Raw genomic sequence first — 25,775 nt, 5'->3', positions numbered from 1 at the left:
AATATATACCACTGGCCAAATAAAAATCAAAATCGATATAATACATAGAAAAAAATCCAATCACCTTCTGAGGTAAGGCAGTATTACTCTATCTGCTCATTAAAGACAGAGAAAAGGAAGAAGAAACAGATCATCCAAAAAACAGCACAGAGAAACTCCAAATATCAGGATAATTTTGGTCATAGTTTTTAAGAAGCTGATCGATATGATGCCCATGTGGGGAAAAGTATTTTAACTGCCTTCTCACGTGGCCCTCTAATCCAACATCTCTTTTGTTTTTCAAGAAGGAAAAGCTATTTCCTCTAAATGCATTTGTAGTTAGGAAGATTGGGCTCTACACCACATTTTATGACATATTAACTTTAGCCACCTAGGCCAGAGTAGCTTAGATATAAGCCCAGAAGAATCTACTTTAGCAGTTGCATGTGAATGCGAACACTGTGTCTATGTGGCACTGGGCAAGCAAATAACACTCTTATCTTTTGCTATTACCTGGGGACTCTAACTGTGTCACTTGGGCAGTCAGTTCAGCAATTGGCCAGGTCATTACGCTTGCAATATTGACTTCTAATTATTAGTAGTACTTTTAAAAAATTAATTAATGAATTTATTTTTGTCTGCGTTCGGTCTTTGTTGCTGTGCACAGGCTTTCTCTAGTTGCGGCGAGCAGGGGCTACTCTTGCGGTAAGCGGGCTTCTCATTGCGGTGGCTTCTCTTGTTGCGGAGCACGGGCTCTAGGCGCACGGGCTTCAGTAGTTGTGGCTCGTGGGCTCTAGAGTGCAGGCTCAGTAGTCGTGGTGCACGGGCTTAGTTGCTCCGCGGCATGTGGGATCTTCCCAGACCAGGGCTCGAACCCATGTCCCTGCATTGGCAGGTGGATCCTTAACCACTGTGTCACCAGGGAAGTCCCTTGACTTCTAATTAGGTGTCAACACAGCGGCACCAAGAACACACTACTCTTAATGTCTTTCTAAAATGTGTCCCGTATCAACTGTCCCCCTTCCCACTTAAAAAGTACCAGTACAGGGCCTCCCTGGTGGCGCAAGTGGTTGAGAGTCCGCCTGCCGATGCAGGGGATACGGGTTCGTGCCCCGGTCTGGGAGGATCCCATATGCCGCGGAGCGGCTGGGCCCGTGAGCCATGGCCGCTGAGCCTGCGCGTCCGGAGCCTGCGCGTCCGGAGCCTGTGCTCCGCAACGGGGGAGGCCACAACAGTGAGAGGCCCGCATACCGCAAAAAAAAAAAAAAAAAAAAAAAAAAAAAAAAAAGTACCAGTACAGAATGGAGAGTGTTGTGTGAGTCTTGGTACAGTGAGATTCCTCTTTGGAAGAGATTAAGTTTTGAATAAGCACAATGGATAAATCTCTAAGGAAGAATCTGTTGCTCAATTTATGTTAAAAATTAGATTTTACTGCTAATCAAATGACGGGATATATAATGGTGAACCTGGGCTTGGGAGTCAAACAAACTTGGATCCACATCTAAGCCCTACCACTTATTAACTCGGTGACCTTGGGAAATTCACTTAACTTTATTGAGCTTCAATGTCCCCACATACAAAATTAAGAAAATATTACCTATGGGATTGATGAAAAACTATCAGAAGCAGTAATCTATTATATTAACTTTAACATACAAAGTTTGCCTTTGTCTCTCCTCTCAACCTATCCAAATCTCACCCGTTCCATAAAGGTTCATTCAAATTCCATTTCCTCAGAAAAGCTTCCCCTAGTCTAAAGTGACTCCTTTCTTCTGATCGCCTACTAAGACCTTCATGTAGAGAATTCATTTGATAATTAATCACATATGGCCTAGGACAGCTTTTAGCTTGCCAGCTTGAACCATCATATCATCTATTCCAGTGCATAGCAGGACTCCTACACATTTCTACACATAATATGGGAGTAATAAATACTTGCTGGTTCCACAGTCATTTCATTTTTTAAATGATACTTGGAAGATAGTCAACAGCAAGAGCTTAGAACATCGTGCATGACTTATCTCTAGGGATCACAGAATAACAGTACTAAATACCATTAAAATATTTTACTTTAAAAAAATAATAAGAATAATAGCTACCATTCATTGCACACTTATAACATGCTGTACTATACTATAAATGTTAATAAATACTGATAATAGGAGATTAAGCTGGAAAATCTGCCTGTCTTGGTTCAAATTTCAGCTTTATATGAGCTGTATAGCCTTGGACAAGTCACTTAACCTTAACCTTAACCTCAATTTTCCCAATTATAAAATGGGGATAACAATATCTTTATGGAGGGATCGTTGAGAGGAACACCACATTAAATTAGTACAGAGCCTGGCATATAAAAGTCCTCAAATAGTAGCTATTATCATTATTAATTTAAAAAACAGCTGTTATTATTGCCATGAGAAAACCAAGGCACAGAGGACTTAAGTAACTTGTCCTGTACCGAGTGTGAATGATTTATTCTTTAAAGTATGATTCACACAATTTCATTTACTAGATAAATTAAGGAAGTATGTTCCAGACTACTGCCACTGCACTTAGCTGAAACGATATGGAAAGATGAACATCAAGTATAACACAAACATAAATGTCGTTGACACCTAAAGGCAATGTGGTACCCTGGATTGGATCCTGGAACAGATAAAGGTCATTGGTAGAAAAATTGGTGAAATCCAAAGCAAAGTCTGTATTTTATTTAACAGTATGGTATTGTACCAATGTTAATTTCTTAGTTTTTATAATTATAACATGGTTATATAACGGATTAATGTTAGGGGAAGCTGGGTGAAGGTTAATGGAGGTTAAATGGGAACTCTGTATGATTTTTGTAACTTTTCTGTAAATCTAACATTATTTTAAGATAAAAAGCTGAAAAAATAAATGTCATGATAAAAACTTTTTTAGAGGGAATATATTGACTAGTGAGGTCATTGTTAGTGTTCTGTTCAGCCTTATAAAATGGTGGCTATGAAGACTATGAACAGTATTTTAAAATACCCATGAGGTAATGCTAAATTTAAAGAAGCAGGATAACAAAATTGCATGCATACCATAATAACTCTGAGAGGCAAAATAGTGTGGTGGTCAAGGGCACAGACTCAGAAACTAGATTCTACAAATCTGAATCGAATGTAATCTGACTCTGACAGAATAGAGGTTCAGTCAGTTTTCTAGCCACATAACCTTAGGTAAGTTACTAACCTCTATATGCCTGAGTTTCCTCATCAGTAAAATGGGGTAATAATAACCTATTGTATTAAGTCTGCTGTGAAGACTAAATACATGTTAAATCTTATAGTAAGTGTTACAACACATGCACACATGCATACACACACTCTCTATCTCTATCTAAAAGCTTGTTGGGGGCTGGGGGGAAGAGAAATAAAGAAACATAGCAAAATGGGATGATAATTATTTAGGATGATGGGACTGTGAATTTTTTCCCCATTTTCCAAATTTCTTTAATGTGTTTATGCCTTCATAACTTAAAAATTTTATAAATTAAAAAGGGAGAAAAAACTACCAAATACTTCTTCACTGGGTAACAGGTACATGGGAGCTTATATTATTATCTCTAGTGCACATTTGAACATTTTCACAGTGAAAAAAAAAATTTTAAGGAGAAAAAAAAATCTCACCAACCTAATGGATTTCTCATGTTTTAGAGGAACTGACTCTAAGTTTTAGTTATACTACAACAGATCACATTTATATAAAATTTAAAGAGAGGAATAAACATATGAAAACTTAAAATCAAGACTCACCTTAAAGCGAGAAGAGTATCAAGAACTGTCTTAGTCTGTTGGGGCTATCATTTCCTTTTTTAAAAAGAAATGCTCTGCAATGATGTGGTATAATGTAAACATATGTATATATAGGTTTATACAATATTAATATCTCTACCTTAGAAGTACTGCTTCAGTGTTTTTCTGGTCTGAGAGTTAAATACATATTTATACTTTTAAAGTCAATATTTGTACAATAGACAAGAACAGTGCCTATCAGCTAAATACATATTTAGGACTGTACCACATGTACTCCAAACATGTACTAAAATCAAAAGCTTATATTTATACAGAGCCTTTCATCTTGAAGGGGGCTAAAGAGCTTTACAAACATGTACATAAAAGGACATTTGCACTGATAGGCAGGCAAGATATCAATTCACCCGCTCCCCTATTTCTTCCAGCAGTCCGGGGTAGGAACACATGGTGTCAACAGATGCAGGTCTGTAACAGCTGCAAAGACATGTAACACAATAATCCACCATACACAGTCACTGAAAGAGGGCTTGCAACTTGAGAACAGCAACTGCTCTCCTCCAGTGCAGAAGCACCACGGCCACTGCCAGCTTTGTGTTTTTAAATTATTCTCTACCAAACTCAACTAATCACCTGACAAAATTGAATTTGATACTGGAAATGGTTTCTGAATGCAAAGTACTTTGTCTGATGATGAAAACTAGTTTGAAAAACGCTTTCCTCTGCCCTTGTTAGATTTAGAAAAAAAAAAAAAGGGGGTCACAACATTCAGGAGAAATGGTTCAAAATATTCTATCTAAGAATAGCTTTGTCTCAGAGGATTGGGTCATTACTTCAGAAGACAGTCATATTTTCCTCCCATTTAATTAGGACACCATAAGTTTTTCAGTCAAATTACTTTATATGGATGGGGTCTATCTATATTATACACACAATGGAGGTTTTATATTGAAAATTCTGCAATCACTATATAAAGGCATACACAAGTGTGACAATGGGATTAGGAATATGACATTCACTGATTTCGCCTAAGCCAAGCTGCCCTGTATGTTAACTTAAAAATAACATCCAAAGGAAATTCCATCACTGAATCCTCTTGTTTCAGCTTCTCTCTCCCTCCAACGTTTCTATGCAATAAAACCTAGTGAAAATGACACTCCAGGACTAAGGGCTAAGGATGACTAAAGGGCTAAGGAAGCAACAAAGGGAGAACATGTAGCCTGAAAGCGGCTTGTCAGAGTGGCTGGGTTTATGGTCTAACGAGTCTCAGACTCAGGCTTTTGGTCCCTGGCAGTGCCACTGACTTCCTCCCTGACCACTGCTGTCTTGCCGAGAGAGGCATGGACTAACCAAGTGGTTCTAGGGACTTACTGCCAATTATAGTTTCATTAAGATAGCCATAAATCAGTTTTTAAAATATCTAATTTCAGATTATTTTTGATAACAGAGCATTCCAATTAGCAGGCTTCTTAGGTGTAGGATTATCCACCTAAACTAATTACCTTAAAGTGAGAAAGGGAAGAGGTTCAAAAAAGTTACCGCGAATAAGTTAAGGATCAGCAGAAATAAACATTTGTTTTCCTTATACAAGTTCTAAGGAAGAAGATATTTCTTTGGCCACAGTCTGATCCTGGAATAAACACGTGCAAGCAAGGGAGGAGGGGATGGGGCGGAGAAGGCAAGCAGAAGAGAACAGTCTTGTTTAACTGTTTTTATGTGGGTAAAATGATTTGTGCTACAGTATTTCCATAAGAAGTGGGACCATTATTTTCCTGTAGAAACACATTTGGTTTGAAAAGTATCACTGGACAGGACGTGAAAATCAAACCGAATGAATTATTCACAACCTCCGATCAGAGGTGATCATTATTTCTGATGCTCCAAACAGTGATTAGGATTCTGCCCTGAGATGTCATTTTCTCGCTGAGTAACACCAGTGATACAGAAAGGCATTATCTATCTATCCATATGTGTATTTTTTCTCCTGGGAGGACCTTGGTTTAATGTTACTATAACAGATAATAAAAACATGATAATATTAACATTTATTCTGATGATGCCTATAAATGCCATTAGTCGGACACAAAGTGTCAACACTAATCATGACCCCAAATTAACACCAAAATTGACATCAACATTAATTGTACTATCAGTGTGAATAGAAGGTACAAGTGTACATATGCACATGTACACACCCGCACTTTCCAAAGCTGCTGCTACCACAAAGTAAAACAACAGTATTTAAGCTCAATAAAGAAATCGGAAGGGAAAGCTAAGGGGCAAAACAGGACAGGAGTTTGTTTCCAAGGATGGAAGAAGCATTCAAGTCTAGCTATGCCGTGGGAAGGAGAAAGGGAGTATCTTTACCACAGCTGCCTTTCTTGTATCTCCACACTTTGAGTTCATCGGTAATAATATCTTTCTATGTGGACTTAAACACAGGTTAGACGGTGGTTGAGACGTTGAAGCTTTATTTATTTTCCATGCTGAAAGTCTACAAGTTGAGTGTTTCTGGCAAAGCCTCCAGCAGCTATCGTGCTACTACTGCTGATGCTGGGAAGATGACTATCCGACAAGGCTCTGGGGCAGAAATATAAAGAATCCTAGAACGTTAGAGCCGAAACAGACCCAAGCAGCATCTGCATCGTGAAGATGAAAAAACTAAGATCCAGAGAGAAGGAATATGCACTTGAGTTCCTTTTCAGACAGATAACAAAATGCTACCTTTCCCCCTTCCTTTTGTATGTTAGATGGAATACTTCACTTTTAATTAGATACTATCAAAAAATAATTACAATTTTAACTTGTATTAGAACCTCGTGGGAAAACAATACATCATGAAATATTAGAAAATACTGTATAGGTCTTAAAAGGTGTATTTTTAAACCATAAGGCAATGCAATATTTGACTTAATTTGTGCCATTCAGAAAAACCATGCTGAAAAAATGTCAATGCCTTTCCATGTTGTATTATCTTCTGGATATCATGTTCCGTTGCCTAGCGTCGTATGAGCACATAAAGGAGCTGAAAATAATTTTCTTAACAGCTGAAAAACTCTTTTTTTCATGCTTGGATAATTCAAAAATGGCTGAACAAACTTACCTCAACCCTTCTAAAAAGCGATAAAAGGATAAGAAGGGCTTCCCTGGTGGCGCAGTGGTTGAGCGTCCGCCTGCCGATGCAGGGGAAACGGGTTCGTGCCCCGGTCTGGGAAGATCCCACATGCCGCGGAGCGGCTAGGCCCGTGAGCCATGGCCGCTCGGCCTGTGCGTCCGGAGCCTGTGCTCCGCAACGGGAGAGGCCACAACAGTGAGAGGCCCACATACCGCAAAAAAAAAAAAAAAAAAAAAAAAGGGATAAGAAAAATATCATTTTTAGAGCAAAAAATTTTCTGCCCAGAGGTAATTCTTTGAAAATGTTACCAAAGATTAGAAATAATAATTTTAAACAGAGGAATTATTTCTTCCTGTACTATTTATATGCTTGAAACCACAGTCATTTTACACATGTACACACAATGCTTTAATAAACACACCAATTTTAAAAAAACACATGCAGTGGAGCACATACAAGCCAGTGGTATTTGAGAAATGGGGCGCCGGAGTGACTGGTTGATAGGGAAATTAACCAAGCTGGCCTACCACAGTTCAGGAAGCCTCCCCCATTAATCATGTAAACGAATGTTGAACTCTGATGTTCCACGCTACACCTCATCCTCTGGTGTCATCTGTTGCTGTCCTGATGTTCATTATTGCCTCTGGTTGGAGCTGTAAAATTTCTTGACGTAGGGTACTATATCACACCCTTTTTCTATAAAACCTTAAAAATTAAGATGTATGAAAATGCTGGCAAGTTCATCCTTTTGTTTAAAGGCTAACTTTAAGGACTTACTTTTGAAAGGCACTGAGGAGCCCTCCACAAGTGCTGCTTTGGTTGGCCAAGGGATGCATTAGGATTTTCAAGGTCAGTCAAGCTCATTGGGCCTTGGTTTGCTACTAATGAAATAAATCAAAATCAACTAATCGACCCAATGAGAATTCTCCAGCTCCAATAACAGACATTAAGAAGGAATTTGAAGAAAAATATATACATCCCAGAAGAACAGTGTTAGGAATTCGTTAGAAGTAATTCCACAGCAGCAAGACCTAGCTTTCAAAAGTAGCCTCAATATTTTTCTAATGAGGGACTCAACTTTGGCCCTGAAGATCATTTCAGACAAAGACTTGTAGCCAAACACACTCACTAAGAATGAGGCTAAAAGAAGAAAAGTGCACAATAATTTTAAATAAAACTATCTTACCACGTATTCTGTAATATGTCTTTTTCTGTACTTGAAATTCCTATCTTGCTAGGCTAAAAAGATTCAAAATTGGTTTTTTAAAGTCCTTGATGAAAAATAAGGTAAGTGCAAATTATGAATGTTTATATGTAATCAGTGGAATGTGATACTTTTCTGCCGAGGATCTCAAAGCACTTAGAAACATTCTCCCATCTTCAGGGACAGATTGGTGGCAAGGACCATTAGTCTCTTTTTATAACTTGAACAGTCAGTGCACAGACCATGATCCTGTTTTTCAGATCTGCTTTTCTTGGGTCTATTTCAGAGCTCACCTTCAGCATGCTACAATACAAATATGCCTCTTTTCCAACACACATCTAAAATACTGATACGGACTCAATTTCCACACCCAGCATGAAAAGGTAAACTGATTTCAAAAGAATGAAACAAAAGCACAGTAAAATACATCCAAATTAGCTTCCCATTCATGGAGCTATTCTGAGGTTAAATCGAGTAAAACAATAGGCAAAAGCCTAATGTTACACTAGAAAAATATTTGGGTTTTGTTCGCATGAGAAATGGTCAACTCTTTCCTTACTCAAGCCCACAAACGCTCTCTCCAGTCAGTTTCAAAGCATAATGGGCTGCACTAGAATTTAAATCCAGGATAGCCCAAGCAATTCCTTTGAGAGTATGGAAAATGTCAACCAAGTGAATTAAGACAGAGGGTTATGGTGGTTTTTCTAAAATAAGAGGTCCTTTGGGTTAAGAGGTCCAGCCTAAGAACTGTCAAAATAGATCTACTAATTAATTTCTTCCAATCTTTCAGGCTTACATAAGCTTACCAACTTCCTTTCCCTATCCAACTCCTAAATTTTATTTTTGTTTTTATACTCAAATTAGAGATTTCAAAGGATTATAGCAAAAATAAGTGAGACGCAGTGTCAAAATGTTAAGATTTATTTAAGCTAGTCAATAGATGCAGGGATATTTGTCATATCACTCCATATTTTTCTATAAGTTTGAAATATTTTATAATAAAAAAGTTAAAGAGATGCTTACACCTTCGTGGAACTGGACAACAGTACCTTGCCAACAATTAGACGACAGTTAAATACAGGCAAGGCTGAGCAGTTCTAGAAATGAATTCTTAATCCCCACCATTTCATCCCCCAGAACATAAAGCAGAACTGAAACCAAGGTACCAGTCATAATGGCAGCTAGCCTTCGAACTTTAATTTATACTACTTATTTCCCTCCTCAATCATCCTCTTTCTAAAAAATGTTTCCTGTAAAAATGTGCAGTCATGATGTAAGATTCAACAGATCTCCACCCAAAGGGTTAAGAGAGCAATTGCATGTTGTGGGAACACTAGGCAAAGCCTACCATACCAACTGGAAAAAAAGGGAAGGATACTGCTGGATTTGCCTCACCAAACAGGGCAATTCAAGAGGCTTATCTGAAGGCTAGGCTGCTGAGAAGGAAAAACCCTGACACCTAGTGCCCATCTGAAAAAACGAAGTCTTGGAGCCACTACAATTTTAAGCCTGGCAGTGTGTGTGGAGGTGATCATCAAATTGCATTCAATCTGGAACATACTTAACTCTCAGAAAAATTTTAAGGAAAAAATGTAATGCCAAGCAAGAATTCCAGTCTCTAACTGCCAATCCTTTTTGGAGTACACATCCTAAACCTAATTATTATAACTGCTTCTAGACACAGCATCTTCTCATCGCAGATTTTCATTACGACAGAAGCAATCAGAGGGAATGGATAGATTCATATTGTTTAAAAGCCCATGTTCTGAAACAGTAAGGAAAACACGGTCCTCATTTCTATCCACACTAATTTTGCTATAAAAGGTGCCTGTCTATCGTTTCTTTCAGCATTGCCCAATTTGGAGATTCATCATCTAGTTCACAGAGCAGTTAAAGGAAATATAATAAAAGAATGCTAATAACGTTTCAGAATATATAAGAACACAGTCTCAAGAAGGCCAGTGCTTTCTTTGTCCTACCAGGCAAAGTTAAGTTGTTCTCCGTCAAGTCGGTTACAGACAGTGGCTTGATCTTAGCCTGAGCCTTTTAATAACAGGATTTGGTGCGAAAAGCAGCTGCATTGGATTGTGAACTGTTACTCAAAGTGTTCCCACCTACAATTACAGCTTCCACCAAATGATCAAAACAGGTTAGCAAACTGGCAGGAAAATGAAAACAATTCCCCCCAAATTGAGAAGTGGTGAAAGTAGAACTGTTGGTTAGCTGAGCTTCTTCTATGTCCAGGCTCAACAGCATACATTCATCTAGCTGTGTATTTACATACAGTACCCATCACAGGAGCATGAAATCAGTTTAGTCTGCGTTGCAATCACATTTTCCTCAATTTTCATCTTTACTTGAAACGATTAAAAAAAAGTCCTAGACAACTTATCTTTGGAGCTATTTGCAAGGAACGTAGTTCACAGATTTGGTCTACATCTTTTTTATTCCTACTCTAAATTCATACTAAATGCCATGCCATTCAAATCTGACAAGGAGAAAAATGTGTTCTCCTATACCTTTCATCACGCATAAGGTGGCATTCCTTCAGTTACATCTCTCTCAGTGGGGAAGGGACAACTAGGAAAATAGAAAGGAGAGAGTAGCTAACGTCACATCAGAAAAGCTCTCTTTTGCCTGCTTTTAACTCTGCCACAATGTTCAAAATGCAGGTCACATCTCTGCTGAAACAGCCAATATTCTTCCTCAAATGGCAAACAAGTTACCTAAAACTAAATGGAACTGAACTGTTCCAAGTCCTGGTCCCATCACCTTTTTACCTATTTACTGTCCTGGAAAAAAAATAGGGAAGAAAGACTGGTTACCCACACAGCCGATGGTATGATAAGTGCAGGCTTTCTGCCTTTGATTACGGGGAGAAGCATCTCAATTCATGGGGAAACTCTTCAGGAATCTCTTGTTTTACCTGTATTCCTTATATCCATGTGCTAGCTTTGAAACCCAGAAACTCCAATCCTTCAAGGTAATGCAATATCACCCACCATGATGACCTGGTGGAGCTGTCACCTTTGGAGAACACCACATTATGATGATTTAATGGCTACGTAGCATTGACGCATTTACATTGAGCCTCGGCTCTCAGAACATTAACAGGTCAATCTTTTATTCCTTTTTTTAATAAAACTATTTCTCAAGGCTCCGTTAGATGCCCATTCTCTTCGGGATAGGACTGATTTGCTCCCAATCTCATCAGCATGAGCTCTTTTCCTTCCCCTCACATCATTCTTGGGGTAATATGTAGAGTGCCAAGCTCATGACAAACTTGTCTCTTTGGCCAAAGAAAATTAAACGGCAATTGCTGAAAGTCAACTTGCCTTGATAAAACTGGGCTCAGCACGAGGAAATACATCCTCCTGACACCTTGTCATCTCTTAGGCACAGCTGTCCCTCAGAGTTCTGACTGCTGAAACTCCATCTTTAGATTGGTCAGTCGCTCAGTGGACATGCTTCATTGTACGTTCAAGCTCTTGGTAACCGAGTTGGATACTAATACCCCGACCTCATTCCTGTTGTGCGGGACCCTATAATCTAGCTAAGGCCACTGACTGACTTCACCAGCCATGCCGAGCATTAGTCACTAAGTGCTCCCAAAAGAAATCAGTCTCACTCCTCCTGAGCTCAAAGACTCAGAAACAGCAAGCTAACACTCAGCTTCAATCCTAGTCAACCATTTGAAGGAAAGGAAAAGAGAACAAAGAAAACAGGCAACTAAGGAGGGAAAAGAGGAGGACAAGAAGAAAGTAAGAACTGACGAAAAGCAAAAAAACATTTTAAATACTATTAAACTTCTAGATTTCAAGATTATTATTAAAGCATTGGGCAAAGGAAAACATGTGGTCCCTGTATTGACGCTACTACTCACAGCCCTAGTCCTATGCTGCTATTTAAGACATCCCTTTGCACCAAGGTTTGTTGGGTCTTAAAAGGGTTAAAAAAAACCTTTATTTTTTTTTTTATTCGTGTGTGTGTGTGTGTGTGTGTGTGTGTGTGGTCTTTGGGTACAGAGTCCCGTATAATAAGACTATTTGTATTCATACTGGCAGAGTAAACACTACATGTTCATGCCCAGGCAGCTCTGTGCTTGTAATTTCAGCAAGAACAGAGCTCTGTCCCTCTGGGACTTCGCTATTCCCCCAGTCTTCATTCGCTCAAACAGAATGAGAGCAGAGAGAAAGCAGGACAGAAAGATCATGGCAAGAGGTTTCACACAGCACTGCAGCTAGCTTTCACGTGGCCAAAAATCTCATTTTGTGTTTTAATTACATTAGTTAAAAGCGTTTTTCTCTCAGTCCCCTGTTCACAAGGGTGCCTTCCACTCCTGAAGACTCCACTGTTCAATGAATCAGAATTTAAGTCTAGCACAATGAAGCTTTTCTTTGCTGCTGAGGGGTTCACTAAGTAGATGCTACACACAGTGGCATAAACCTCTGCTGCAACTTTGTGTGTTAATGAGTATACATGCACCTACTCTCGTCAAAATTCTGCGCATCCTTTCTCCCCAGCCTCTCGCCTTTGCTATTAGATTAGAAGAACTCCTACAAGTCTGATACTCTCCATCGGGTCTAATGCTTGCATCCATCTTTTTACCAAACCATCTACTTTTGGCAGCCACTAGTGTACTTGCTGAACAACCACGCACCTTGTACATATAGGAAATTTTTTGGAAAAAGATACTGCATAAAATGGGAAAAAATTGCATTTATCCCCAAAGGTGTACCCAGTCTGTTTATGGTGAACACTCAGATAGAGATTACTCCTTCTAAGGAACGAGGTTTATCTAGGGATTACATCTAAGGTTAAAATAAAAATATATCTCATTTTAGGCTTATTACTGTTGTTATAACTGTACATTAGAAGCATAGTTAGAATCAGGAAGAATCTCAGTGCACTGAGGAGGATGTGGGGTATAGGGCAGAATACGACTTTACATCATTAACAGTGTACTATAGGAGAAAGGAATCCAAAGCTAGAAAAGGCATTCCTGGATAACTATCAGACACGGGTTCTCTGTTACCTCCTTTTATGTTTAAACCCCTGGTTCTGATTGGGCCCCTTTAAGAAGAAAATATTTACCATGCCAACAACAGCACCAGATGAAATTACCTGAGCACGAAAAAACATATCAAAAACCGTACACCAGTATGCAAAGTAAGTATCCAAATAAGGAAAAACATCAAGAAATATTCTAAATGCTTTTATTATAGAAAAATCTCAAAATTTCAAACATATACAAAAATAGAGAAAATAATCTAGTCCTATGTATCTATCACCTAGCTTCAGTTAACAACTCATGTTCAGTCCTGTTTCATCTGTACTCCCACATTCACACCCCCTCATTATTCTGAAGCAAATCCTAGAGATTAGATCATTTTATCTGTAACTATTTTAGTATGTATCTCTAACAGAAAACAATACTCTTTTTTAAAAAGCAAAATTGTAATAGCATTTAAAAAAATGTAATACCATTATCACACTTAAAAAACTAATGACAATTCCTTGCTATCCAGTCCATGTTCTCTGGCTAAAGAATTCTACCAACAGGACTACTATTTCTACCAATAGGACTACTATGCTGCCTATGCCACTCAGATCTTAATACTATTTAATGACCACCCCCATGGAAAGCTGGTACTAGTGGGCACAGAGATAAGAAAGGGGAGAGGGAGACGCAATTACTTGCCTCATTTCCTCCTGGAAGCCTGTTCATGTGGACCAGTTGACCTTGATCATCCAACACAAGCTCAGTGTACGTCAGCATGTCTGAAGGCAGAGGGGGTGATGGAAGGAATGCTTGAGTGGACATAGACTCCCAGAGTTTGATCAGGGACTAAAGGAGGAGAAAAGTGTGACTAATCAGTAACAATTAGCATTTCAACATGAACAAAATAAATATTAAAATATCGTCAGTCTAGTTTTGCTCTTTCTTTTCCAAATATTCTGCTGAGCGTCTAAACGTTAGACCAAATTCTAGAGCTCTCATTCTCAGCTGAAATAGATTTGTAATTGTCTTTAACATAATGTTTTTTACATGCCAAAAATCAGGCACTTTTCCAACAACATCAAACTACTGAGTGATCATGAATCAGAATGAATCAGTCCCTGTTTAAAAAAGAGAAATCCTAGAGAAGCTTGACTACAGAAGAATAACCAGGAAAGTGACATGACACTCAGCTAATACAAAGTAAACCCAAGAACATAAGAATAGAGTTTCTACTAGAGGTTCAGGGGAAGCATCCTCTTTCTAAAATCTTTTCAAAGCTAGAGGCCCATACACGGGAATTAGCTCACTAGAGGTGTATGACTGTAAATGTGCAAATGAAGTCTGCTCAAATTTGAGAAAACAGAGAGACACACCTATCATTTTAAAACCATTTCAATTTCCACTCCCAACTTCATATTACCAAAAATATTGCTGCATGAAGTGGGAACTAGTTCAGTTGTTTCTCTGCTTGCCTCAAAGCAACATTTAAAACCAATATGACTCATTCATACTTACAAGTCCAAATCACTGTGTTTATGTCTATTCTATAGGAAGAATTATATAGAATGTGATTTCTCTTTATGGCACTGGCACTGGGGAACAGAGTCAACACTCAACTTCTAGGGTAACAATGCCGGTAATACTGAATGAAGACAGCTATGTTTCAAGGGAGAGACCTTGTACACAAATGGTTACATAAAGGAAATCTCTTGTATATCTGAATAATACAGGAAGTACAGAAAGACTATTTACTAAGACCTCATGTATTACTTTATTAAAATTCAAATGTGGTAACACTGGTATTTTTGAGGAGACTTGGAAAAGTCCTATATTCATAGATTTTTTTAAGGACAAATTCAGTATTCTTTTGATACACTAGTTTTTATTCAGCTATAATAAATCTCCCACAAAAGAACGGATAATTTAAACTGTGTACCATGAACTCTATATCCATTTGTATATGTTATATATTGATTCTCATCATATTAACCTAAGTTATCAGTTAGAGACCTGGGTTATCTTGGAAAATAGGAAAACGAGAACTCGAGTTTCAATCTCTTTTTGATTTGAATATAGGCTTTGGAAATAGACACCTAAATGTAACTCCTTACACCGGTCATCGTAAACTACCATTGCAGGCATGTGGTCTCGGTTTACTCTTTTCTACTCAACAGAGGCCTCTATTCTCACCATTCTTCCTGTTAATTCATAAAGAACCACCCAACATCTGAGTTGGCAGTCACAATCCCAAAAGAGATAGAAGTGAGAACAGTGTCAAGATATTTCCTGCCTTTTGGAAGTGCCCTATTCCAGTCTAAGCTGCATCTGATGAAAATTCAGGAAAAATCTTGCCTCTTCGGCACATGTCAGATCTCCCCCTACGTTAGCCACATTTACCTGCCGAAACATCTCTGGGATATCATATATGTAAGTTGTCCCTAAGGACTGTGCCTGGAACCTCTTTGATTGAAGCAGGTCTTTGGTCACATATGGAGTGTTGATTAACATTCCATGTAATGGTCCCTGTTTGTCTCCATATGCCTGAAACATGATCTGCAGGAAAAAGAGGATGGCATGGGGGTTAAAAGACAGGGGGAAAAAAATCAGATCAGCTTCCTAGAGGGACTTTTTTTTCACAAATGTTATTTCTTGAAACACATTTTTGGTGGGTTGAGTAGCTAAGATATGCCTCTTAACATTGGGTACATGGTGCTCTCACCTCTCTACAGGTTAACCAACTCCAAAAGATGGTATGTAACCAAGCACACATCATACTTTTGAAATCAACAAGAAAGCACAGCATAAGTTTCACATTTCAGAGACAGACTGACAATGCTTGCCTCCTAAAGTGACTTGAATCCCATATATTCAAAAACAAAGCATGTCAACTAACCAACTAAGCAGTTCTAGTATTTCAGTTGAGGAACAGCTAAGCACTAAAGAGAATTCTGTTCTTTCTCCAGTGGTAGAAGGCCACAGGTCAAGGCTCTACCAGGTCACCTACACTTTAGTCTATTTGATTAGAAGGTGCTTCATAAGTACGATTAGCTATATAAAGGCTTCAAAAATTTCTGACACAAGTGGATTTCATCCATCCATCTAGCTAGCTAATTCTTGTTAGCTCATAAGACACAGCCTATAGTAAAAAAAAAAGAAAATTTATTTTAAAAAATGTATAAAATATACATACATATTTCCCCCAGTATACTATGTCTACAACTAGTGAGTAGCTCCTACAATACCTATATTGTCACATAATAAAATCACTACACCAGTTTTTAATTATTTTCACTCAAATATTTCTAGAAGAGTACTTCATATTTTTTTTTGCTTATGAATATTTATAAGGGATGCCACTATTTCAATTCAATTAATATTTATTGAGTGCCCAGAGGTTGTATGACACTAAACTAGGCACTTTATGCATGAATTCATAAAACACAGACTCCCAGTGCAGTGAATACAAATGGAGGTTGGGATGTGAGGGTATGTGTGTATACCCACATACTTATTCAGGCCTAAAATATATAAGCTTAAGTCTACCACTAATGAATAGATTGGCGGACCTGCTAAACAGTCATTAGAAGAGAAGTACTCTCCTATATCCTGGGGAACAAATGTGTTCTACTGACTTGTCAATCAGGTCCTATTCTGGGCATAACTTGTCTTGGGCTGCTTAAAGCCCACCAGAATGGAGCTCCCAATCCTCTTGCACATGACCAGTGAAGAAAGTCACCAGGTGGGAGGTAGAATTAGCATTGTCTTAGTAGTGTGAGAGGTAGAAATAGTAATGTTTCAAGAGATTCAAAATGTTAAGTGAGGCCAGGGTGTTAGTATGTGAAAACTGGACTTAGAGGAGATAACCCAAATCAAAATAAGAAAAAAAGGAGCAAAAGCAGTAGGTTCTGGAACTACATTCCAAGTCCATACCTATAGGTCTTATCTTTCTATTAGAAAGATAGGTACAGTTTTGCAAGGTCTGGAATAAAGTCAGGCTGGTCATTTAAGCAATATAACTGTAGGTACTTTCACTGCTGGTGGGAATTTAAAATGGTACAACCTCTTTGGCAAACAGTTTGGCAGTTTCTTATAAAATTAAACATACACTTACTATGACTCAGTAATTATACTCATATATTTACTCAAGAGAAACGAAAACATATCTACACAAATATTTGTAAATGAATGTTCACAGCAGCTTTACTCAGAATAGCCCAAACTGGAAAAATAAAGCCTCAAATGTCCATTGACAGGTGAATGGATATAAAAATTTTGGTATATTCATAAAATGGAACACTACTCAGCAATGAAAAGGAACATACCCATAATCCATGCAACATGGATGAATCTCAAAAACACTATGCTGAGCAAAAGAAGCCAGACACAAAATAGTACATATTGTCTAATTTCATTTATATGAAATTCTAGGACAGGCAAAACTACTCTATAACAATAGAGAACAGATCAGTGGATGCCTAGGGCTGGGGCTGCAAAGGAGAACAAGAAAACTTTTGAGGGTGTCAAGGGTTCTCTATCATGATTGTGATAGTGGTTACACAGGTGTGTGCAATTTCACAATGAATTAAACTGCACACATAAAATGAGTGCATTTTATTACATGTAAGTTCTATCTCAACAAAGTTGATTTTGAAATGTATATTTCCCTCTTACACTACACATTGGAAATCAACTGATTTATGCAGTGGATTACTCAGATCTCTCTACTATGACTGCCTGACATCAGTGTTCACTACAGCTAAGTCCACGAAGACTATACAAGGAAAATAAGACAATCTGAAACTCCAGCCAGTCAACCTTGCTCCTTGTTGGCAGAAAGAATAAAAAATTATTCTGGAGCAAGAGGTTGATAGCAATGGACAGCATTGGAAGCCTCTGAATGGTCACTTATCTATCTATGTTGTCTGTGTTAATTCCATTTTCTACTATAATGGCCACAGTAATTAAAACTGGTAAAGTATATGTTTTACAAGTTCATGAAAACAGGTACACATTTTATTTATCACACACTTTTCATCAGGGGCCATCAAAAGGGCTTCTCTTGGAAAACAATCTCTGATCCCATATAGTCTGCTCCCTTAGAAACTGGTACTTATTTTATGATGACACAAATCATAATCATACAACAGAGAAACTAATTATCCATCTTCTTCCATCATGAGGTAAATTTCTTGAGAAGAGAGATCACTTTTTATCTTTGCATCCATACTGCTTGATACATTATATATGGTCAATAAATGTTAAATTAATGAACAAATGAATGAATGATACACATGGTTCTATATTGTTTTAAATTCATATAATGACTCACTAGAGCAAAGAAAGGGAAAAAACAAATTGGCAAGAAGCATCAAGTAGGCTTTCAGGGTTCCAGAACTGAGCTAGAAGCTGTTCTTTTTGTGGTCTCCCTCCTCTAGTTGTGGGCTCCTGAGTTCACGCTTGGCAATGGCTGTTGAATCTCAACTAAAGAGCCTCAGGGAGACCCCTTTCCTTCAGGGCTTACTAAACATGGCGGACCCATGGTAAGAGGGGTGCTCCCTCAGGCTAAAGGCAGCTCATTCATTCTTTCAGATACTTAGTGAGTGCTTATTTTGTGCCAGGCACAGTACTAAACCCTGATTGAAGGCATCTGCTCCTTTCATGCCCCTGTGTCACCACTACCCAGCATGAGGGAAATCTAAGCGCTTTCTAATAAAAGAAAGGCGGGGGGCGGGGGGGCGGGGACAGTTATGAAGAACAAACGTATTTATCAAAAACATTAAAATCTCAAGTGGCCATCTTATTTTTCACAAGAATAGATCTGCCTTGAAGACACTGCAGAAGTTAATTAAAAACATCCCTGCCCATGGAAAGCTTTGACTGAAAATGTCCTTAAGGTTGTCCTGAAAACATCAAATGCAGCAAAAAATTATTGAATACTCTTTCTCTTGCTCACCCCTTGCACTCTTGTGCACACTTTCTCTCTGTTTTAACTGTTCACTTCTCACGTGATAGGTTTCTCTGGCCATCTAACTGGGAATCAAAGCACAAAATGAAAGGTCGCTCTGACAACTGTCTAAACCTAGAATTTTAAAACTCATCTTCAAAATACCGGCAAAAAATATCTTTTCTTACTGCTGTTCCCAGATTTAAAAGGACATAGATAAAAACAAGAGACACATAATCTCTTTCTGTCACCCAATGCATAGAACAGACTGAGACCTTCGTGTACACATACAAAGGAGCAAGTTCATCCTTTAATGAGAAGAAAGGCACTTCCCAAGTTCAGGCCAGAGACCTACAATTAACATCCCAGTTCTTAAAAAGATGTGAGCAACAGTGAACTGACCTAAATCCTGTATCATAGCAAATGGCCCAAATATGGAGAAACCAAGGTGGTAAAACAGATTAAAAGGGAATTCTTTGTTATCATAGAACCAATCTACTTAGAAAGTCACTTTCCATTTTCATATTCTCAATTTTTCTATCTGAAAAAATGGGTTAAAGTTTGCCACTTTGCTCTTTTATAAATATATGATACTCTGAACTCTTTGAAGGAAAGATAATGTGTGTAAATAGAATAAAGGGTAAATAAGATAAAGTCACTGCTCGATATTGCTAAAGCTATTATTATATTATGTTGAAATTTTCCTTCTTTGAGATATTTCATATTTCAACAATTCCCCTTCCTTTACTTGCCAGTGAGTGGTCTAAATAGGCTGAAAATGGGAACAAGGACAAATCAGATCAGAAAAGACAAGACTGCTCAAGTAGCCCAAGAGCCCTCTAAAAAAGAGCCCTAAACTGCACAGGTACCTGTGGAGTCAGGTTCACTTGGCACCTGTTAGGGCTCACCAATACATGACAAAAGGTTAAGGGTTTCATAACATCCATGATTAGGACAGTGGCACATCTTATGAGGCAAATGAAGTGTTTCAAATTCATGCAACCATTTAAGCTAAGAGAGGATAACCCCACTAGGTGAAACAATGGGATTTGTGAGTTTGGGTCTTTCTGTAACAAGGACAAGTGGCTTCTCTCTAGGACCAAGTCAAAACTTTGAGGAGCCTGCTTGACTACTGTACCTGTGCTGTCCTGGAGTCAGTCACTTCCTTGTACAGGCTGATGTCCAAGTAATAGCCAGACTCGTTTGTCAGGAAGAGGCGGATGGGAATTGCTTTTCCAGTTGGTGTCAGGCGAATGTTGATTTTCAGTTCTGCCTGGAGGACGCGTAACTTCCACAGCCGACTTCCATAGCGCATTACCATGCTCCGCACTGACTCCTCAATCTGACACAAACACATCGCCAGGCACAAAACTTAAATCTCTTGTAACTAGGACCTGTTTGGGTCTGCCCATCTTTAGGAAGGGAGGAATGGGAAAAGATGCTGGCTTCCAGATATGTGTCCTCCATGCATTCCTTACAAAGAGTCAGAGTTTCTCCCCAACCCTACTCTTGCTTAGAACAAGTCAGGGACAACTTCATGCTGGCCTGGCATTTGAGTGGTTTTCTCTGGCTCACGACACCCAAATCCACGCAACTCCCTTCCCCTTTCCCAATTATATTCATATTCTATGTGAAAGATCTGCGATATCTAAAATTACAAATGGGATTTAAGAGAAAGCCCCAAATAAGAATAAAATCTCTAGTTAAACAGCTATTAAGTAGCATTTATATCCACAGTAACTGTGTTTCATTGCACTTTCAGGACCTTAAATCAGCATAGCAATTACCACCAAGAGCTTTTTTCCATACAATTTTATTAAACTTTATAAAATATGCTTCTTGGTAAATTGCACAAATTAAAGAAAGACAATTTGTAGGCGGTGCTAGAATGTTCTCTCTAAACAGAGCTCTGAAACTTGGTCGCTGCGAAGTCCAACTGGGACTTAAGTAGATGGGGCAGATGTTCCCTCGTTGCTCTAAGCTTTATATCAAGACAGCTTAGCGCCCCTAGTTTTCAGGGGTTGGCGGATTATTTTAACCAAACGGCCTTAGATGTAATTTTTCCTTATTGACATACTAAAGCAAAAAAGAATTTTTTTCCAATAGCGCTACAGGCAGCTAGGACATACTACTCAAAATTAATGTTTTCTTAAATTAAGTATCTCTCTAAAATCCTTTCTCAAGTTCTTAGAACATCTTTTTTTGTTTTTTTGCGGTACACGGGCCTCTCACTGTTGTGGCCTCTCCCGTTGCAGAGCACAGGCTCCGGAAGGGCAGGCTCAGCGGCCATGGCTCACAGGCCTAGCCGCTCCGCGGCATGTGGGATATTCCCGGACCGGGGCACGAACCCGTGTCCCCTGCATTGGCAGGCAGGCTCTCAACCACTGCGCCACCAGGGAAGCCCAGAACATCTTTTTTAAAAATTTCATACCATCCTTCTCTTGTGGCTCTTCAGAAGTGTGTGCCACCCTTGTAGTTTTTTCCTGCTCTTAGAATGGATTTCAAGGAGTTAACGTCTCTATTCCCACACTTGCTTGTTAACCAAGAGATATCTATCCATTCTTTTTTCGAGGGAACAAAAGTCAACATCTCTATATACAGGAAATTGACAGCTATCTATGATTAGAAAGACAGAGCCAGGGCATATAAGTGTTTGGAGTGGAAACAGAGGCTGATAGCAAAAACTCATTGGGAAATGATAGGTCATATCTACAAATATATGTAGTTATATAGTGTCCAGGGCACGTTTTAAGTCTTCTAGTTTCATCAGTCCCAGAATGCTCAGGAGAACCTTTACTTAAAATGGATGATGAGACTTCATGAAACTCAATGAGTAGCCCTGTCCTTGGCTTTCCTGACAGACAAAGCAACCAATCGGTAGTTCGGAGTCTTAAAGAAAAAAAGTAGAAAACGATTTCTTAGGTCTTAGATGTTAAGTTCAAAAAGCAAAAGTCCATGCCTACAATAGGAGAAAGGGTTCTCCTATTCAAATTCCAAAATAGCATGAAAAGGTTAGAGAGAACAGAAACAGAGAGCAACCTGTCTTTATTACACCTGGGATAAAAGGTCAAGTACAGAATCACCTTGTTTTCCTTCCTTAAATTATATGGAATGCATTTTAGAATAGAGCCTCAGGGAAGAAAACATACTTAAATATATGCGGAATTCCGTATCAACCAAATTCTCTCTCCATGGAAAAATACTAAAGAGAACTAAGTTAGGCACTTTGGGAAGGTGCATTACTTCCCTAAGGTCACCAGGTAACCTGTGAAAAGAAGCACTAATTTTGCCAAAATGCCCTATAATAGCAAAGTTAGTTATTCCAGATGAGAAATCCTAGGGAATTAAATAAAATAGGACTGCTATCATGGTAAATATCATAAAACAGGTACCAACAGAAGAAAAGGAAGAAGTTTTGCATTTTTCTACTGCAAATAAGTGATCAGCATTATTAACATCGTACCACCTTCAGTTTTGGGGTCTGCTTTCAATGGTTATAGCACATTTTTGACACCATCCCAGAAACCCAGTCCTACAAGCATTCTGTAAACTTTAAAGATCAAGGGTTCAATCAGCTGACCGAGAGTACCTGTTTCCAGGTCCAAGTGCAAAGAAATATGAATGAATCTCTCTGCTTGTGTTGGCGAGTGCCGGCAGAGAAGCTAAGGAGAAATGTACCTTTGAAGGGTCCATGATGACTGTAGGCACAAAGTTGAGGAAGATGTGGTTGCAGTCAGTCCGGACATTTGTATTATTAAAAGCGACCTCCAGCTCATCCATGGCTTCTAGGAGCAGCCGCTCCCCTTCATTTTGTAGATATTCAAAGGAAGCTTCCTATGCAGGAAAGGAAATCACCACCAACATTAATGTGTTTGAAAAGAGGCAATAAAGAAACAGCTGTTAAACACATGAAAGAATGCTCAACATCATTAATCATTAGAGAAATGCAAATCAAAACTACAATGAGATATCATCTCACACCAGTCAGAATGGCCATTATCAAAAAAATCTACAAACAATAAATGCTGGAGAGGGTGTGGAGAAAAGGGAACCCTCCTGCACTGTTGGTGGGAATGTAAATTGATACAGCCACTATGGAGAACAGTGTGGAGGTTCCTTAAAAAACTAAAAATAGAACTACCATATGACCCAGCAATCTCACTACTGGGCATATAGCCTGAGAAAACCATAATTCAAAAAAGAGTCATGTACCAAAATGTTCATTGCAACTCTACTTACAATAGGCAGGACATGGAAGCAACCTAAGTGTCCATCAACAGACGAATGGATAAAGAAGATGTGGCACATATATACAACGGAATATTACTCAGCCATAAAAAGGAACGAAACTGAGTTATCTGTAGTGAGGTGGATGGACCTAGAGTGTGTCATACAGAGTGAAGTAAGTCAGAAAGAGAAAAACAAATACTGTATGCTACCACAAACATATGGAATCTGAAAAAAAATGATCAGAAGAACCTAGGGGCAAGACGGGAATAAAGATGCAGACCTACTAGAGAATGGACTTGAGGACACGGGGAGGGGGAAGGGTAAGCTGGGACGAAGTGAGAGAGTGGCATGGACATATATACACTACCAAACGTAAAAATAGGTAGCTAGTGGGAAGCAGCCGTATAGCACAGGGAGATCAGCTCGGTGCTTTGTTACCACCTAGAGGGGTGGGATAGGGAGGGTGGGAGGGAGGGAGGGAGACGCAAGAGGGAGGGGATATGGGGACATATGTATATGTATAACTGATTCACTTTGTTATAAAGCAGAAACTAACACACCATTGTAAAGCAATTATACTCCAATAAAGATGTTAAAAAAAAAAAGAAACAGCTGTTATACATACTTAAGCAGTAGCATGTCACAAGTCATAAGGCACCTGCTACAGATGTTATTTACCTTTCTCCCTAGGGTCAACCCAATGACCACAGGCAGCAGGGGCAGGCAAGGGTCAGATAAAGACCTGCCAGACCTTCCTCCTGCCTCTTATGTATGCTTTCCTTCCAACAGGTGGAGATGCTGGGCATCCCCAGAGCAGCAACCCCACTAGGGTTATATCTCACATATGGCAAACAGAGCAGTTTAGAAAGGAAATCTGTTTAGAAAGGAAAAGCTGCAGAAAAGTTACAGCTATAGGACGCAGTAACAACTAACACACCAGCAAGCACCTTGCTATGTACAGAAAGCACCCCACCTCTAGACAGGTTTACAAGGGGGTCACTTCTAACTTTTCTCCTTATTCTCTATCATCATCTAACCTTCCCTGTGATTTCTCTGTTAGCATACTTTTTCATTTTCTCAAGCGAGCACTACCATGTTTCCATTACCAAGACAACTTAAATTAAAGGGGGAAAAAGCCCTTCATTACATGGAATATTTACTTCTGTGAGAGAAATGACTCTCAGACTTCTGCTGGTTTTTGGAGAGTAGGATGAAAGGGAACAAGAGCCTTGATTCAAAAGAGGAAAACCTGATTTTGACCCATGCCTGTTTCCCTGTCCCTTCCCTCAGGGATAACATCCCATTAAAGTACAGCACCCACCTTGGTGACCAGATCAGAATGTCTGATGATTGCACGGACAAAGAACCTGTAGTCTGTCACTTCTGTGCCCACTTCCACCTTGGCTGCTCCAAGGTACAGGTGCATCTTGTGATTAGCACATGGGATGGCAGTAAGGTCAAAATTTCTCATCCGGTTCAGCTCTAACTGGAAAGCTAGGGCAGGCTCCAGGTGACGGTAGATACGATCTTCCTCAAACTGAACGCAAGAAAAAACAGCTCACAAGAGGCAGTTACAAAGTTATATTATGAAAGTGTATGTAAAAGAGATGCTTAAAAATATAAACATAAGCCATGATGTGCCAACGAGTCAAAAAAGGAGCTACATAGGGGCTTCCCTGGTGGCGCAGAGGTTGAGAGTCCACCTGCCGATGCAGGGGACACGGGTTCGTGCCCTGGGCCGGGAAGATCCCACATGCCGCGGAGCGGCCGGGCCCGTGAGCCATGGCCGCTGAGCCTGCGCGTCTGGAGCCTGTGCTCCGCAACGGGACAGGCCACAACAGTGAGAGACCCGCGTACCGCAAAAAAAAAAAAAAAAAAAAAAGGAGCTACATACAAGGAAAATGCTAGAGTTTACATAAGATTAGGCACTAAAGTCCTTGTTTACTTTGCAAGCTTTCATCATTTATGCTTTTACAAGTGGTGATGCTCTCCATTAAAAACAAACAAAAAACACCAATTCCCTCAGATCTCCTGTAGCATTTAAAGCCTTCATAATTCATTTTTTAAAAACAGTAAACCAGATTGCTCCACATTAATATCTATTTCACATACCAATATTTCAGTTTTACCCAACTAGTCTAAAACGCTTACGGGCAGGTCTTATACCCTTATCATTTCTGGCAGAGTAAAAAGGACATAGTAAATACTTGGAAAACAAACATCATACAATTTTTAAAAATAGAGATATTTGGCTCTGGACACCCTGTATCCATACATAATTATTTACCTACCTTTTTAAAAAGTTGTAGTGACATTTACTGTATGTTTTGCTGAAACTAGACATGTAAAGAGTATATGTCCATTGAGTGAATGGAGAGAGAGAGCCAAAAACATAAGCTGGTAATAGGAAGAAACCAACATGGTCTAAAATTTTATATTTTAAAATTGAAAAACAAATGCTCATAAACAAGACTTGAGGATAAACGAACTGTCTGTGGGTGACAAGAATAATCCTACTAAGTATA

At 39.0% G+C, this 25,775-nt stretch overlaps 1 protein-coding gene across 3 annotated transcripts in view; it reads right to left on the bottom strand.

The window, feature by feature from the left end:
* The window catches only part of ACACA (acetyl-CoA carboxylase alpha), a 236,979-nt gene that overhangs the window by 71,421 nt on the left and 139,783 nt on the right, over window positions 1-25,775 (bottom strand). For all 3 annotated transcript variants that reach the window (XM_060081582.1, XM_060081580.1, XM_060081581.1), the window contains 5 exons: window positions 24,572-24,787; window positions 22,699-22,854; window positions 20,159-20,362; window positions 15,474-15,629; window positions 13,776-13,922 (listed from right to left, as the gene is read on the bottom strand). In XM_060081582.1, the coding sequence (XP_059937565.1) occupies window positions 13,776-13,922; window positions 15,474-15,629; window positions 20,159-20,362; window positions 22,699-22,854; window positions 24,572-24,787 (879 nt within the window). The remainder of the gene's footprint in view (window positions 1-13,775; window positions 13,923-15,473; window positions 15,630-20,158; window positions 20,363-22,698; window positions 22,855-24,571; window positions 24,788-25,775) is intronic.

Source organism: Mesoplodon densirostris, chromosome 18 (genome assembly GCF_025265405.1).
Source record: "Mesoplodon densirostris isolate mMesDen1 chromosome 18, mMesDen1 primary haplotype, whole genome shotgun sequence".
In the NCBI taxonomy this organism is placed as follows: Eukaryota; Metazoa; Chordata; class Mammalia; order Artiodactyla; family Ziphiidae; genus Mesoplodon; species Mesoplodon densirostris.
Note: the sequence above shows the minus strand (reverse complement) of the source record. Positions and strands in the feature narration are given on the sequence as shown.